At 37.8% G+C, this 17,615-nt stretch overlaps 2 protein-coding genes across 4 annotated transcripts in view; both read left to right on the top strand.

Moving 5' to 3' along the window:
* Nucleotides 1–2,525: 2,525 nt before the first annotated feature.
* fam163ab (family with sequence similarity 163 member Ab) lies at nucleotides 2,526–4,066 on the top strand (the record flags this gene model as incomplete). The annotated part of the gene is made up of 2 exons (XM_079808019.1): nucleotides 2,526–2,618; nucleotides 3,707–4,066. The coding sequence occupies 2 exons, from the start codon at nucleotides 2,526–2,528 to the stop codon at nucleotides 4,064–4,066; spliced, it is 453 nt and encodes a 150-aa protein (XP_079664145.1).
* A 4,637-nt stretch (nucleotides 4,067–8,703) lies between these two features.
* Nucleotides 8,704–17,615, top strand: part of rabgap1l (RAB GTPase activating protein 1-like) — a 127,412-nt gene continuing 118,500 nt past the window's right edge. For all 3 annotated transcript variants that reach the window (XR_013815872.1, XM_079808014.1, XM_079808015.1), the window contains exon 1: nucleotides 8,704–8,824. The gene's annotated coding sequence lies outside the window, so the exon portion shown is untranslated. The remainder of the gene's footprint in view (nucleotides 8,825–17,615) is intronic.

The raw sequence follows: 17,615 nt of genomic DNA, 5'->3' as shown, positions 1-17,615 counted from the left end.
ATATATACAGTATATACATGCAAATATCTCTTAAATTATACATGTATGTGTGTGTTCAAATATAAATTATACACCGTACACACACATATATTATGTAAACACAAACATTTATTTTGGATGCGATTAATCGCGAATTCACGATAAATCGTTTTGACTGCAGCGAAACTTTATTTTACATTTTTTAAAGAAATATTTTCATAAAAGTCTTTTATGGCATATTATACTTTATAATGTATTTTATTTTGATTTGCTTTATAACAATATAGTAAAACGTTAGATTGAGCGATAGGGTTTTAATTAATGTATAAAAAATGCTTTATATTTAATTTTATTTATAGGTCCCATGGCATTACATTTTCATTTTATGAGGTTTTTCAACATTAATATGAGTTCCCCTAGCCTGAATATTGTCCCCAAGTGGCTAGAATTTTTGATCGGTGTAAACCGAGTTGTAGCTGTCTTTCTCTGCCTTTGAGAAAATGACAGCCCAGATGAGCTGATCTGGAATTTTCCTGTTATGAAGTCACAACAGAAACGGTTACCTCCCTTTCCTCCGCCCAAAGAATCTGGCACGCCCATGCAAGCGCTATATTTGTCCTTGAGAGATCATGGCTTGTGAACGAGTGAACGCTGGCAGTTTCTCAGTGTTTGGATGTACAAATGAAAACAGAAGTCTTTTTTCAGTTCCTTCTGATCTGTGATCAGTGATTTCTTATGTGTAGCTAATTATTTATTATTCGTGCACACACTGCGGCTTCTCTCTCTCCCGACAGAGCTGTGTTTTTGTACGTCCTCGTCGCGTCTCTCTGTTCTACAATGTGCACACAGTCGTGAGTTTCTGCTCAACATCAGCAGACTCACATCTCTTTAGAGATAAACCTCACACACGCCGAGGCTCGGGCTGCACTGACCGGTCGGCCTTCAACATCCCCGACCCCCAGTACTGCATCTGGCCCACAGCGGAGGCACCAAACGCGGCGTGAGATTAAGCAGACGGGGGGTAAGCGTGAGCGTATCCGGGCTAGCCAGCCTAGCTCCACAATAAACTGGATTACATTCGATTACTGCTGTTGTGTCTTTGTTTGCGCTGTGTACTCAATGCGCGTCACTGACGCTTTTCATATGATTGGAAAATATCTAAAAATAATGCTATAATCAACACTTACTAACTCGTTCATCTCGACAGCTGTAATGGTACATTGCGTGTGTTACAAAGTTGGTAATAATGATGAAGACGGGCTCGGTGTGACTGGGACTCGTGTTTATTCAGAACTCTCAGATACAAACCCAATAAACTCACGCTGACAGCGCTCTCAAAACTCAGTAGTTACTATAAATAACTTTGTTAGCAATCGCTCCGTCTCTGGTACATTAGTGATGTCCGGTTCGCGAACTAATCATTCTTTTGAACCGGTTCTTTTTAGTGAACCGAATCAGTTCACCAAATCGGACTGAATCGTTCTAAACGGTTCGCGTCTCGAGTCAGCGCTGATCCATAATTTACTAAAGTTACTAACTTTCTGACATGAGTGACAGCCCCTCCGACTAGAAATAAACTAATAACCTGAAGTATATTCTAGTAACTACAGTTCACTGAACTGAGAACTGATGAGAAGTGAACTCCGGTCCATCCGTCTCTCTTGCAGGCTCGTGCCTGCTCGTGCCTGGTAGACCTTGTTAAACCACGCCCCCTCCGCTACAAGATCTGATACTCATTTCAAATGCAAAGATGTCAGCCAATCACAACAGTGGGCGTTTTTACTGAAGTCTCACAGCAGACACGCCTCTTGAAACAGGGCACTCAGCCACAGGGCACACATCAGTATTAAAAAAATGCCTTTTATTTCTAAATTATGACATTTTATGATGTAAAAATCATACTAACAATATAAGTACACATAAGGAAACATTATAAAATAATAGAAAAATGCCATGCCATGGGACCTTTAATACATTTGAGTCTGAATTATCATTATGTGACCTTGTATGGAAAGGCTAGTGCTTCTATAAATAACCAGAATACCTTTCTTTTAAAAAAAACGTAAGGAAAGAAAGATAAAAGTCGAGAGGTTATTTCCCACGCTAGCACGAGCGGATGTGGTCTGGGGCTGGGCATATAACCGATGGGTGTGGACCGTGTGGCTCTGGCTCTCGCGGGCAAGCCACGAGAGAGGAGCAGGTGTGTCTGGTTCTCAGTCCCGACTGCATGATTGCATTTCATCAGTCCAGCTCACTAATGAAATCTGCAGTGCTGGTCAAACTCAATCCTGCCGGGCTGATTGACCCAACACTTCTTCTGTCAGCACGTGCTTAATGAGACTGACAGCCTCTAACGGACGGAACACTGACTGTCTGTCTGAGGTAACATGGCAGTTCGAACAAATCTGTTTGCTTTGCACCGCCATCTTGTGGACACCCAAAGTAATGGCCCTCATAGTGGTCACCTGGCCTGTTTTCTTGTCCAGATGGTCTGAAATTCACTCCTGTGTCTGTTTGCATCTAGAGTTTCATGGAGATCCGGTCGGATGACAGCTGGAACTGTGGTTATAACCGGAGGAATTCTCGCAACGGTGATACTCCTGTGTATCATTGCCGTGCTGTGTTACTGTCGCCTTCAGGTGAGCGTGCGCCATTGATACCTGTGGTTTCGACTCATATTAAGGCAATATATACAGTATATAATGACAAATATATACAGTATAGCTACTCTATGCAAGTCTTAGATCTTATAGGAGTGATGGATAGGCAACATCTGTAGCATGCTCTATTATCACTGAAAATCATTTTATTTACTTTTAATTACATTACATTTTTATGTTATTTTACTTTTTATTTGTTTAAATGATTTCAAGTAATTTCATGAATAAATTATTTTATTAAAAAACTGATTTTAATTGTATTTATTTGATTACACTATAATGATAACAAAAGTGAAACAATACGATTGTTGTCTTTATTTAAATATTATATTATTATGTTTTGTTTTGATGGATTTGCATTTTGTTCTGTTGTTTTTTGAGTGATTTTAGTGTAGTTTGTGAATCAATAGTTAAAAACAGCGAATCAATAGTTTTTATTTTATTTATAAACTTTATTATTGTTATTATTGTAATAATAGTTATTATGATGATAACAATAGTGAAACCGTGGGATGCAAAATTTTTCATTTCGTATTTTTGTTTTGCTTTGAATGATTTTAAATGTATTTATAAACTATTACTTTTATTTATATGATAACATTAGTGCAACGGTGCAATACAGATTTTTTACATTTAATAAAATTTTATATTTTCATAAAAAAATTGTTTTGGGAGATTTAAATTAATTTTGAGCATGCATTTATTTTATTTATAAAAACAATGAATTAGTTGGGTTTTTATTTTATTTTGATAGAATTTAATGAATTTGTTTCTTATTTTTATATATATATATAATTATTTTATTTATAACAATAACGACAGAGTAGGATGTAGATTCTTTATAAACTTGATTTAATTTTTTTTATAACAATATCAATCGTGGAACAGTAGGAAGTCATTTTTTATTTTAATTAAATTATATATAATTTTTTATATATTTAAATTAATTCAGTGAATTAATTGTAATTTTTATTTATTTATTTTAGATTTAAATTATAAAATTAAATGACAAATGATACATTTCAATTTAATTGATTTAAACTCTCTTCCTGCCTGTCTGCTTCTAGTATTATTGCTGTAAGAAGAATGAATCCGATCCAGACGCTGATTGCCCAAAACCCCAGTTTGCCTGCAACGCATGCAGCACGTCCCGGGTGGATGGGGTCGCTTTGACCCCACTCTCCCTGTCGCCAGAGCCCACGCCGCCGCAGAGTTTCTGCCCCACCTGCTCCCCATACAGCTCTCCATTTTACATCCGCACCATGGACGAAACGCGGAACGGGGGCGAACGGATCACTTATGTGCCGTTCCACTATGACAGCCCGTCCCTGTCTCTCACCCTTCCCTCAATACACAGCGCGTCGTTGAGCTCTCGAAGCCGGCCGGACCTCTACTCCAACACACGTGCCATAAGCACTGATGTCTGATCAGTGACGTCCACCACAATCCCCCCTAATGTGTCCTCTGTGTACCTGAGCGGTACAGACCCAACAGAGTGAATGGGGCCCGAAGGACAGCGACTACTCCGTTTTTACATTGTATCTAGCAGTACATTGAAATCAATAATCCTATATAATGTTTTATAGAAATTGATACAAATGCGTTCTTCCTGAATTTATATGACGAGGGCGAGTTCACCCAAAAATTATCATTCACTGACCCTCATGTTGTTCCAAACCTGTACGAGGTTCTGAAACCAAACAGTTTCTGGTCCCCATTGACTTCCATAGCATTCTTCAAAATATCTTCTTTTGTGTTCAACAGAAGAAAGAAATTCATACACACTGTAAAAAATAAAAACGGAAAATGTACTGGTAATTTTCTGCCTGAACATTATCCAGTAATTTTATGGAAATTTCCGTAAACCCTCAAAACACAAACTAATGCAATGTGTAATTCAAAATATAGGTGAAACACCTGTAAAAAAAAAACAATACGCAAAATTCCTTCATATTTATACAGTACATTGTGCCATATTTTTACGGACTTTTTTTTTTTACAGTGCAGGTTTGGAACAACTTGGTTATGTAAATGATGACCGAATTAAAATATCTGGGTGAACTATCCCTTTAACACTGAAAAACATTTTATAAATCCGTATTTTTGTCTTGTTTTCAAATAAAAACATAAGCATTTTTAAAGCAAGATAAATGTACACGTTTCAATTAATAGTCAAATTCCGTTATTCAAATTATGATATAAGAATTTTGAGTAAAAAAAAACTAGAGCTAAATAAAACATTTTGTATACATTTTAAACTCAAATTTAAACATTTTAAAAAGTTTTATGAATATGAATAACATACATGAAATGGTCCATTCCCTTGTTCCATTAAGATTTATACAACATGTTTTATTAAGCTCTTCTTAATTCATAATATGAATAATATGCAAGGAATTTTACTATTAATTGAAATAAGTGTAAATCTTGTTTTAATAGACTTATTTAGAATCAAAATTTAGATTTGTGTTTAAAACAAGAACAAACAATCTAGCGTTTTTCAATATACAATGAACAAAAATAAACGATAAAATAAACAAAGGAATAACATAAAAACAAACAAAAGTAAACATCAAAATAATAAAACAAAAATAAACAAACATTTTGCTGCTTTTAATGGTGTTTAAATGTTTTTACTGGGAAACAAGACAGAAATCTAGTTTTGCAGTGGAAGGTAAGGGCTCCTAGTTTTCTAAGCGGCCTTCAACAACTGCTTTAAGGCCTTTCGGACATTTTGGGCTTCCTGTAATGGGCTAATGTATGAGGGCTAACCTAAACTTTTCTGAGCATTTTCTTTTTATGCCACAATAAAACGTTATTTTACAAACATTTAAAGGGATAGTTCACCCAAAAATGAAAATTCTGTCATCATTTACTCACCCTCAAGTTGTTCCAAACCTGTATGAGTTTCTTTGTCCTGCTGAAGAATGAAGAATGTTTGTAACAAAGCAGAGAGAGCAACCATTGACTATAGTAGGGAAAAAATACTATGGTAGTCAATGGTTGCTCTCTCTGCTTGGTTACAAACATTCTTCTAAATATCTTCTTTTGTGTTCAGCAGAACAAAGAAAGGTTTGGAACAACTTGAGGGTGAGTAAATGATGACAGAATTTTCATTTTTGGGTGAATCATCCCTTTAAATCATTTATTTTATTCAATTCTTTTTATTATTATTTGCAATGCCACTTGGTGGCGCTAGAGGTGCAGAAATTCACCTTTAACTGAAAGATTTTCTTAGCCGTCTCTATGCAAGTTCAATTTAATAAGGATTTGAGTGTCTGTTTAGTCTTTGGCGAGATGTTTGACGTAATTTACTGATGTATTTATGATACACGTTTCTTTTTATTACATGCAAAAGTTGAATATGTAAAATAATCTATATAAATGTATTGTGTATTTATTTGTAAACTTGATTTCACCAAACTTTTATTTATTCAATCAATGGCCCAGGGTGTACTTGTTTGAGTTTGTGTGAGTTTGTGATGCTTGGTCATAATTTTATCTGTCGATATTGACAGCTTTGGATGTGATGATGATGATAGAAATTGGTAGCAATGTTGATTTCTATGTTTAGGCAAATATTTTTTACTGTAATGTCTTTAGATTGTCTAGAACATAAGCAATGTTTTACAGATGAAGCAAATAAAGAAATAAAAAAATACTCATTACTCTGTGGAGTGCAAAGAATTTGTTATATTGACATATATTAGAATTGTGCCTTAATCACATTTGCTTTTGCCCTTTTTTTGTGTTATTCCATTTTATTTGTTGAATTATATAGTATAAAACACACACACACACACACGCACATACATACACGCACACACACACACACATGCATACATACATACACACACTCACATACATACGCACATACATACCCGCATACATACATACAAACATACACACACACACACACACACACACACACATATACACTCACACACACACACGCATGCATGTTTGCACACACTGCAGGAGGGATTTTGGCCCACTCCTCCACACAGATCTTCTCTAGATCAGTCAGGTTTCTGGCCTGTCGCTGAGAAACACGGAGTTTGAGCTCCCTCCAAAGATTCTCTATTGGGTTTAGGTCTGGAGACTGGCTAGGACCCGCCAGAACCTTGATATGCTTCTTACAGAGCCACTCCTTGGTTATCCTGGCTGTGTGCTTCGGGTCATTGTCATGTTGGAAGACCCAGCCTCGACCCATCTTCAATGCTCTAACTGAGGGAAGGAAGTTGTTCCCCAAAATCTTGCAATACATGGCCCGGTCATCCTCTCCTTAATACAGTGCAGTCGCCCTGTCCCATGTGCAGAAAAACACCCCCAAAGCATGATGCTACCACCCCCATGCTTCACAGTAGGGATGGTGTTCTTGGGATGGTACTCATTATTCTTCTTCCTCCAAACACGTTTAGTGGAATTATGACCAAAAAGTTCTATTTTGGTCTCATCTGACCACATGACTTTCTCCCATGACTCCTCTGGATCATCCAAATGGTCATTGGCAAACTTAAGACGGGCCTGGACATGTGCTGGTTTAAGCAGGGGAACCTTCCGTGCCATGCATGATTTCAAACCATGACGTCTTAGTGTATTACCAACAGTAACCTTGGAAACGGTGGTCCCAGCTCTTTTCAGGTCATTGACCAGCTCCTCCCGTGTAGTTCTGGGCTGATTTCTCACCTTTCTTAGGATCATTGAGACCCCACGAGGTGAGATCTTGCATGGAGCCCCAGTCCGAGGGAGATTGACAGTCATGTTTAGCTTCTTCCATTTTCTAATGATTGCTCCAACAGTGGACCTTTTTGCACCAAGCTGCTTGGCAATTTCCCCGTAGCCCTTTCCAGCCTTGTGGAGGTGTACAATTTTGTCTCTAGTGTCTTTGGACAGCTCTTTGGTCTTGGCCATGTTAGTAGTTGGATTCTTACTGATTGTATGGGGTGGACAGGTGTCTTTATGCAGCTAACGACCTCAAACAGGTGCATCTGATTTAGGATAATAAATGGAGTGGAGGTGGACATTTTAAAGGCAGACTAACAGGTCTTTGAGGGTCAGATTTCTAGCTGATAGACAGGTGTTCAAATACTTATTTGCAGCTGTATCATACAAATAAATAGTTAAAAAAATCATACATTGTGATTTCTGGATTTTTTTTTAGATTATGTCTCTCACAGTGGACATGCACCTACTATGACAATTTCAGACCCCTCCATGATTTCTAAGTGGGAGAACTTGCAAAATAGCAGGGTGTTCAAATACTTATTTTCCTCACTGTATATACACACATACATACATGCATACATACACACACACACACACACACACACACACACACACACACACACACACACACACACACACACACACACACACACACACACACACGCACACACACACACATAAAACATACATACACACACATAAAACATACATACACACATACATACACGCACACACACACACACACATACACACACACACACACACACACACACACACACACACACACACACACACACACACACACACACGCACACACGCACGCACGCACGCACGCACACATACATACACACATACATACACTCATACATGCATACATACACACATACATACACACACACACACACATACATGCATACATACACACACACACACACACACACACACACACACACACACACACACACACACACACACACACACACACACACACACACACACACACACACACACACACACACACACACACACACTCACTCACACACACACACACACACACACACACACACACACACACACACACACACACACACACACACACACACACACACACACACACACACACACACACACACACACACACACACACACACACACACACACACACACACACACACACACACACACACGGGCTGCATACATACATGAATATAATATATATATATAAATATATATATATATAATTATTACTTAAAACATTAAACTGGTAGTATGCCAACAGCAGGTGCTCCAGTCACCTGAGGCGCTGCTGACTCACTCGTTTAAAGCGGTGGGCGTGGCTCTTTCTAGCGGCGGTGATGACGTCGCCTGCGCCATGTGAATGCGGCGCGAGCTCTGATGAGGTTTGCGGATGTTTCTGCGTGTGCACGCGCGTCGCTCAGCTGACAGACTCCCAGCAAGTAAGTTGATTTTTACCCTCTCAGGAAACTCACAACAAACACAAAAAAAAGACATGAAACGTCCGCGTTGACATCGCACGCGCTCTCGGGTTTAATGGATATTCAGCGTGGCTGTGGTTCAAAGCTTTTGAGGGTCATAAGCACATGTTTTAAAGTTAAAGGGGCAGAAAAATGAGCTAATTGTTGATTAGCAGTGGCTAGCTGGCTAACTGACTAGCTTCAGTTTAGTTAGGCTGCTTCTCACTGGCATTACACAGTTTGTTTAGGATTTCAACCAGCTGTTCTGAGGCGTTTGTTTGTGTGTGTGTGGCATGAATAACATTGTGAGTTGTACGTAATGGTTGTGTGTTGTTGAAGGCGTTTCCTGTCTGTTATTTTTAATCCCTGTTTAGTTAGCTTGCTAATATTTTCACCGTTTTTTCGCGTTTATTTATGTGTTATGTGTCCTAAATAGCTGGATATGTCAGCTGGGTAAAACTGGTTTTGTTTTGTTGTACTGTATACTGACACTAAATGCAAATGTCATTTCATATGTCATTCTGCATGTGCATTTATGATATAAGTTGAGTAAATATGTTACCTTAAATTGGGTAGAGTGTGTGTGTGTGTGTGTGTATATGGGTCAATGACATGACATGCATATATTTGTGTCCTTTTAAAACGATGTGATAAATTCACGACACATATCACTTTAATCTATAAACCCTATTTAGTTTGACTTTTTAGTACATTTAAATAATACATATTATTTTATGTCTTGTTATCTTAAAGCTTTAACCCCCAAAATGTCAAGTGGTGCAACTATACGAACAAATTAACTGACTAAGAAACTATTAAAATAATTAAATATGGCATCATTTTAGGTTTGAAACCTTTCCTATAAACACATTTTATAAAGCTGTTGAGATCTGTAAGAAAACTTATCTAGCATTTTATATGTCAGGGTGGCACAACTGCAAACATGGCTCTTTCATTATGAAAGGATGAGGTAATAACAGTATGAAAATTCATCATCCAGAACCCATATAAATAATACACATATGGCTCAACCTGAGCTCAACCTGTTTAACAAGTAATTTAGATGACTATAAGGAAGTATGATGTAAAAATGTTTGATTTACATCATGTAAAGGAATTTTATTTCATCATTTCAGGCTTTCTAGTTTGTGTGGCTAATGTTTGAAAGGGTTCAGGACGGTTAAGCAAATATGTCAGTTTGTTTAACAACAGTGTGTGGAGCCATGAACTAGCAATGAACTCTTCATCTGTGATTTTAAACATTAAAGGCGGTCACTCATCAAAAGCACAAAAAGAATAGCGGGAAATCTGTCTAGTTATAATAAGTCTGCAATTATTGAAAATGTGTTAGTGACCACGGGAGCAAATCATTGGTGATGGGATAGACACTGGCTTCTGATTGGTCAGCATTCCAGCACTGCGATAATTATTGGCATATAGCCGATTATTTATAAATGGCATCTCTATAATACTTTAAACACACACACTGATAACTATTAAGTAATTTCAGCTACTATTAGACAATGATCTAAATATTAGGTTAAAAATAGGCACAACAATAACATTTTAAATATTAGCCAATAAATACAATAAATTAATACCTTATTTGTTATCATTTCATGACATTTATTAACGTTTCAGGGACTATAATGAAATTGCTTAAATTATTGTTGGATTATATAGATCATGTTTTTATTCTATACTAGATTATGTAATATTATTAAATATTGCTTTTATAATGACTGTTATTGTGAGTAGATGTATTTTTTCATGTACACCAGAGAATAACATGCTATAGTTTCAATTAAAAAAGGCAAAGCCCTTATTAAAAAAATCAAAATAAATATTCATATTAATTTGGAAAATGTTCATATCTCACTCTAAAAAATACTGGGTAAAAAAATAACCCAAGTTGGGTTGAAAATGGACAAACTCAGCGATTGGGAGTAATTTAACCCAGCAATTGGGTTGTTTTAAGCCAACATTTAACCCAACCGCTGGGTTAAAACAACCCATTCACTGGGTTTGTCAATTTTCAACCCAACTTGGGTTATTTTTAACCCAGCATTTTTTTAGAGTAATAATGTTCATAATATTTAGGCTACAATTCCAAAATGAAAAACTAAAATGTCTAATGTAAAATAAATACTAAAAAGATGCATAGTACCTTATACCTATTGCCTAACTCTACAATTTTCTCGAAACACTTTCCTCTTCCTTTTCTGCTGGGTGAAGTCATTGGGCAGATTTTCTTGAATTACATCATGGCCGGCCCTGAAGGAGAACTCAGAGTAACTCAGGAGTTCACCCATCACACCATTTTGAACTTTAAACACTGTTGCACAGCCTGAAAAACGTGGCTGTTTCTCAGTAGTTTGGTTTGGATGGTGGCCTGTGATTTATGCTGTTGTAGTAACGCATTCTTTGGCAACCTGTTCTAATAAATAATACAGTATCTGTTTTTTTTGTCCTTAAATGATGGGTGTGAGCAATACAGAAAGCATAGAAGATAAACTATTGTTTCTAGAGCCTGTTTCACCTGCTGTGGCCTGAAGTGAGTGTGTGTGTGTGTGTGTGTGTGGGGGTATTGTTGCTCATGCACGCCCAGAACAAGTTAACTGCACCAGTTTTATCTTGGTTGAACATTTGAGACGTAGGATCTGTTTAACAGAGATCTGGTGTTTAACACTGATCACTACAGCTGAAGGAACATGATGTCAGTTGTGTGTGTGTGTGTATGTATGTGTATATATATATATTTCATTTTGGAAAATGGGGGGGGGGGGGGGGGGGGGGTTTAATTTGCTTTTGCTTTTTGTTTTGTTTGCTCACTCATTGCATTTGTGTTTTTCCAATGGGGTAATTTTGGTGCTCAAGAGTTTACACAACACAAGGAAACTTGATTTCAATCTTTGAATTAAATTGAAATAACGTAGCACAAATACATACAGTAGAATAAAGATACAAATGAAATGGAGAAATAAAGGTTATTTAGGCAGGTCTAAAATTAGTATTCAGAAGTACTACAGAAACTGAATAAAGTAATCAAATGTAAAATAACACGGGATAGTCTTTTAGTCCTGTATAAATGAAAAACATAGGCTATTATTAATCCTGATTCCTTATCTTCTGTTGTTTTAACATTAATGACAGACATGTATTAGGCTGCTGCCAGTTTAAGAGCTTGTGCACTGATCCATTTTCATTATACTGTCACGACATGTTTCCTTTCTCAACTGTGTTTATTTAAGACATAACTGGCTGGTTAGCAAATCAGAACTTGGAACAAATTTTGTTAAAGCGATATAATCTGCGAAAGAGAACTTGTTACTCTCAAGCTGTTTGTAATCCGGCTTTATGTACACTCTACAAAAGCAATTGGGTTGTTTAAATGTTAATGTTTGCTTAAAACAACCCAATCGCTGGGTTAAAACAACCCAATTGCTAAACCCAGCATTTTTTAGAGTGTATGTGCACAGAGAAAACCATCTCTCGGAGAGCGTGCGAGTATTGAATAGTTTAAAATCACTTGAATGTTTAAAGGTGTCACTGACTTTAAAAAAAATGTATACTGTTTTTTTTATACTACTTATGACGTTTGTGTGTTTTTTACATTCAAAAACATCATAATGAATAAGTAATAGGCTATTTTCTGCCCTGGTTTTGATGGGCGTGCCACACTGAAGACTTGGAAGTAAACGCCCACTGCTATGATTGGACAAGCCTTGCATTTTTAATGAGCTTCGGCTCCCCCATGAGTACACGTGAGTAGTGTTAGACCGATATATCAGCCGGCCGATATATCGGGCCGATATTTGCGATTTTTACATGTATCGGCATCGGCCGATACAAGGCTGCTGTGTTCGCCGATATTTTTTTCAAGAGATTAAGTTAAGTGCACCTAAGCATTAAATGACTAGGTTGTAAATAGTTTTAAAAGTATAAACGTTTTAAGTATAGTACAGTCAGTGTGCACTTTATTATGATGCTTGCTTGTTGATACTGTGCGCAATAGTGTAATTATTTTATTTATGCTTAAATATTTATTTTCAGAAGTTACTTTTTTTTCTTGTTCTACCTCACCTGTTTTTACTATTTGTTAAATATATTTTTTTTTAGTTCAATAAATGTTCCTTTTTTAAATTGTTATCATCATGATCATTGTGTCATTTTTATGATGTAAATTGAGGGAGCAAAAGCAGTATCGGCTCCAAATATCGGTTCCAGAAAATCGGCAGCCCGTATCGGTCATCGGCTAAGGCTGATGAAAAAAAATCGGTATCGGCATCGGCACTAAAAAATCCATATCAGTCGATCCCTACACGTGAGGCATTGTTTTGAAAGCGTGTGGAGAAACGCCAACCGGAATGATTCGTCCCACAGGGCTCGCAAAATGTCTTTATCAAACAAACAAAATGATTTATCTCTCATCCACTCGCGATTGATTGGAATGTTATTTTACATTACTTGGCCCGCCCGATCGGTGGATATAACCGTGAACCGTGCATCACACAAACACACACTCGTGTGTGCGCCAAGTACGTTGCAGACAGCGTGATCAAAGCTCCCGCTATTGTGTTTTTCCTTCAAATATCAAGTCAAGAGACTGAACGCACATCAAGAAAGGAATGTTATTTCACTATTTAAGATGATGCGTATTGGTAACCCGTCTGGAAAACGCATAGCCCCGGGACGTTGGCTTTCCCCTGTGAAGGCGTGGTAAGTTATGTTTTGTTAGTCATGTACACATAATCAATTAGTGATTATTAGTTAACATTAGTGTGTTGCTTCATTCATTCATGTAATTTCATCCTGTCAGCAAATCCAGTCTCTTGTTTACAAACGAATCCGCGGTGAAATGAAGAAACGAACGTGCAATGTCTTCCCCACGTGAGCTGGATATTCACTAAAAATAAAGTTCAACCACACATTCGCAATATTAGAATCCGAAGGAAGCTTATGCAGCGACTGTGTTCTTCCACAACCAGGCACAGCGCAATATCTTGCCACCTTCGGCATGTTTATTGCTCGATAGTGCGATCAGTTTAGCTCCACGAGTCGGTGGGCGGGGCGTACTATTGAGGCGGCGTTTCACTACATGATGACGTCAAGGGTTGGCATATTCTGAGATCAAGCGTTTGCTGGGCCTGGTGTCAATAAAAGCTTTTTTTTTTACTAACAAGGAAGTTTTCAGCTCAGAAACTTACAGGATTAACTTTTATATATCAAAGGTTGAATGAAAAGTAGATTTCTCAATTCATGACCACTTTAAATTGGTAAGACGCTTGTGCGTGTGTGTGTATATGTGGTTTAAATGTCTGATTTTGTAAATATATCATTATTTCATGTTATTTATTCTTTTTATTTCTGATTTGATATCTACCAGAGTTAATTCTAGGCTTTTATGAAAACTTGTGATATAGTTTAACCAGACTGAACTAAAATTCTTTAATGGACATCCAAAGAAATGAATGGCAATCTTTATAACTTAACTGGCTAATTCCAAAATAATGACCATGAGTTTGTAATTGCTTAGTTTGTGTCTTTCTGGGAGTTTCTGCTGTATAATTCGATTTGAATGACTAACTGGAACAATTTGACGAATGGCGAAGTGTGTTCTCTATTTATGTTGAGCGTGGAACTGGTACATAATGAAAATGAAATGCGCACAGAGACTTTCTGTTAGCGTCCGGTTTTATCCTGTGCGTTTTTCAATGGCTCTAATTGAGGGAGAATGATGGGCACATGACTGCTCTGTGTGTGAATGTGAAGACCCTTTCACCTACCGTGGCGTGACCCCCTGACATGAACTCAAGGAACCCACTGTAATGTTACTGCAGTTGCTTTACTGGCTTGTTGCTTGTTGGAGTTAATCACATTCACCACCGCTGTTATGTGACGGTTACACTTGATGGTGTCATTTCTGTGATAAGGTGTGATCTGACTTGTGAAAATTGGCTGCGAGCTGGGTGTGTGAACATCACTGGTGGTTTAGTAAGAGACTTTGCTTTGAGCTGCCTGTGAGGATGCACTCTTGATAGATGATATCTCGATAAATGTGAGCTTGCTTGTTGAATCAGCAAAAACGTGTGATATGCTAGATGCTTGATATCGTTTTCAGATGACACCGCTGTATTTCTTTAAAAGTGACTGGTACTTTAGTGCAGATTGATTGTTCGATCCGCTAGATTCAGTTCCTGCCTGTCTAGTATTTGAAGCATCAAAACTGACCTTTTTTTAACTTTTTAAAAAATTCCTCACTGTACGCAATTCTGTTCCCTATTCTAAAGATATTTTTTTTTTATTTAATTTGGTGTATAACAACTTTCTCCACTTATAAAGTGACTTTTTTTTCTTTTTTGATGATATCAAATCGTGGAAAAATCATAGCCTAACGATCACAATCATTACAGTATCATAATGTTTTTAATTGTTTTATAGACTTTGAATAAAAATAGATCTGTGCATTAAAGGTCCCGTTTTTCATGTTTTTTTGAAGCTTTGATTGTGTTTACAGTGTGCAATATAACATGTGTTCATGTTTCGCGTGTAAAAAAACACAGTATTTTTCACACAATTTACTTATCTGTATACTGCTGTTTTCACTGTCCTCAAAACGGCTTGAAAGATTTCCCTGTTCTATGAAGTCCCTCCTTCAGAAATACGTAACGAGTTCTGATTGGGCCAGCGGTTCCCGTGTTGTGATTCGACAGCAGCTTAGGGCACGCAGAGCGCACGTTACCGGAAAGGTCACGCCTCTCACCATAACGGGGACGCATGTGCTCAATGATCTCTAAGTACAGCGTCCCTGGGAAAGCCAAACAAAGGTGACTTGACTCCGGGATGAAAATAACAGCGTCTCGACGACATGGCAACAAACAAACTATACGAACGCAACCGAATGCAACACTTCCTATTCTCCACGCGGGAGCAACAAGACCACGCCCCCTTTTTCGCGCGTTCTTGTGGGCGGAGGTTAGTCGACATACTGCTCTACTGACGTAATTAAAGCAGGAAATTAGTGCTGGGCGGTATACCGGTTCATACCGAATACCGATATTTATTTATTTTATGATATGAATTTTGATGATACCGCAATACCGGTATATGTCATTTAAACAACGTTCGGAACGCGGCGCAGCGCGTCATTGTTTGAGAGGGGACGCTTTTCACTGTTGCAGTAAGAACAGTCAGAGCACAGTTGAGATCGCATTACAGCACAGCCTATGGCTGTATCCTATACTCTCATTCACTATTCCCTACGTTATCACTTTATTTGAAGGAGTGAATGAAAACGTGCGTGAAGTCGGACAACCGTTGTGTGTACATCGGCTGTACACTCGTTATTGCGGTGCAATGGGGTAGAATGACTGCACTCAATAACGTCCACTAGGGTTTCGGACACCACTACAAAGCGCTGTCCCCTCCAAACAATGCTATATTTGAAGTTATGGGAGCGATGTCGGATTCAGCCCTTGATTATTGTTGAGAATTCAAACTACACGCGGCGCGCGAGAGAGAGCGGTTTCGGCACGCAGCGCTGCGATGAGTTTAACAACGCTCACCACATGGGTCATATAGCACTGAAATAGACCGGAGCGAGCGCGTTTAAATTTTTTATGGACATATTTCATAAACTCTAGTGCTCTAGACATGAACCAGAAGCGTGTATGCACGCATATTTCATCACGTCTTATTAAAATGAAATGTATGCACTGATTACACTGATAACCTATGTCTGATCACGAACGCGCTGACACGATGGATTATTCAAAAGACAATGATGTAAGTTAATAAATAAACTGACAATTCAAAGAAGAATGGGCAAAAAACGAAATGCTTTATTATTTCTGTGTTAAACTGATGTGTGTCATTCGTTCAGAGAGTGCTCTTAAATGTATTGCAAATATCCGCGTTTCTCCTCGTTTTGGCAGTTTGTTGTTATATAGGATTAGATTTTTAAAATGCTTAAGGTGCCCTCAACTCAACTTTTAATATTCAGGTGTCTGTAAGTATGATTCTGAGCGTGTTGCATGTCTGGTGTTTTATTGGCTGTTGTCTCTCCACAGCATCATTTTGTAAACCTGTAGACCTATTAACTCTAGTGTGGAATTTTTCTACAATATTCACTCGTCATGACAGTAAAACAGGGTATTCTAGTCAATCTCCTGCAGTATTTTTTTTGAAAAAAATGTGTAAAATGTAAATTAACACCCTGTAAACAGTAAAATGTGATTAACACCCTGTCAGGCATAGGGGAAAAAATACCGTCATATACTGTGAAACCGATATAATTTAGAAAAATACCGTGATATACATTTTTGGTCATACCGCCCAGCACTACAGGAAATACCAGGATGTAGTCCTAACCAGCCGTTCGCTGTAGGCTTTGAAAGGGAACTTCTGTTAAATAAAATATCTCGCTTGGCATTGAACTTTGAGCTTTATAATTTTACAGGTATTATAAATGCTCTAACAGCAACATTACACACTAACTAAAGTTTGAAAAATGGGATCACGAAGAACAGGACCTTTAAGTCTTAGCACCCTATCATACACCCAGCTCAATGCGACGCAAGTGTTTTTTGCTAGTTTCAGACGGCGTTATCATTTTCATGTCCAGCTCCATGTTGATTAAATACCAAATGCACTCGCGCCCATCTAGTCGCCCATGGCATGCTGGTCTGAAAATGAGGTGTGTTCAGGTGCATTGTTCGCGCATTCCTATTTTGAGGCAACTAAAAGCGACTGCGCCATTGACCAACAAAAACCT

The sequence above is a fragment of the Gobio gobio genome (genome assembly GCF_949357685.1).
Source record: "Gobio gobio genome assembly, chromosome: 24".
Classification (NCBI taxonomy): Eukaryota; Metazoa; Chordata; class Actinopteri; order Cypriniformes; family Gobionidae; genus Gobio; species Gobio gobio.
The sequence above is the reverse complement of the archived record's forward strand: the minus strand, read 5'-3'. Positions and strand labels throughout refer to the sequence as shown.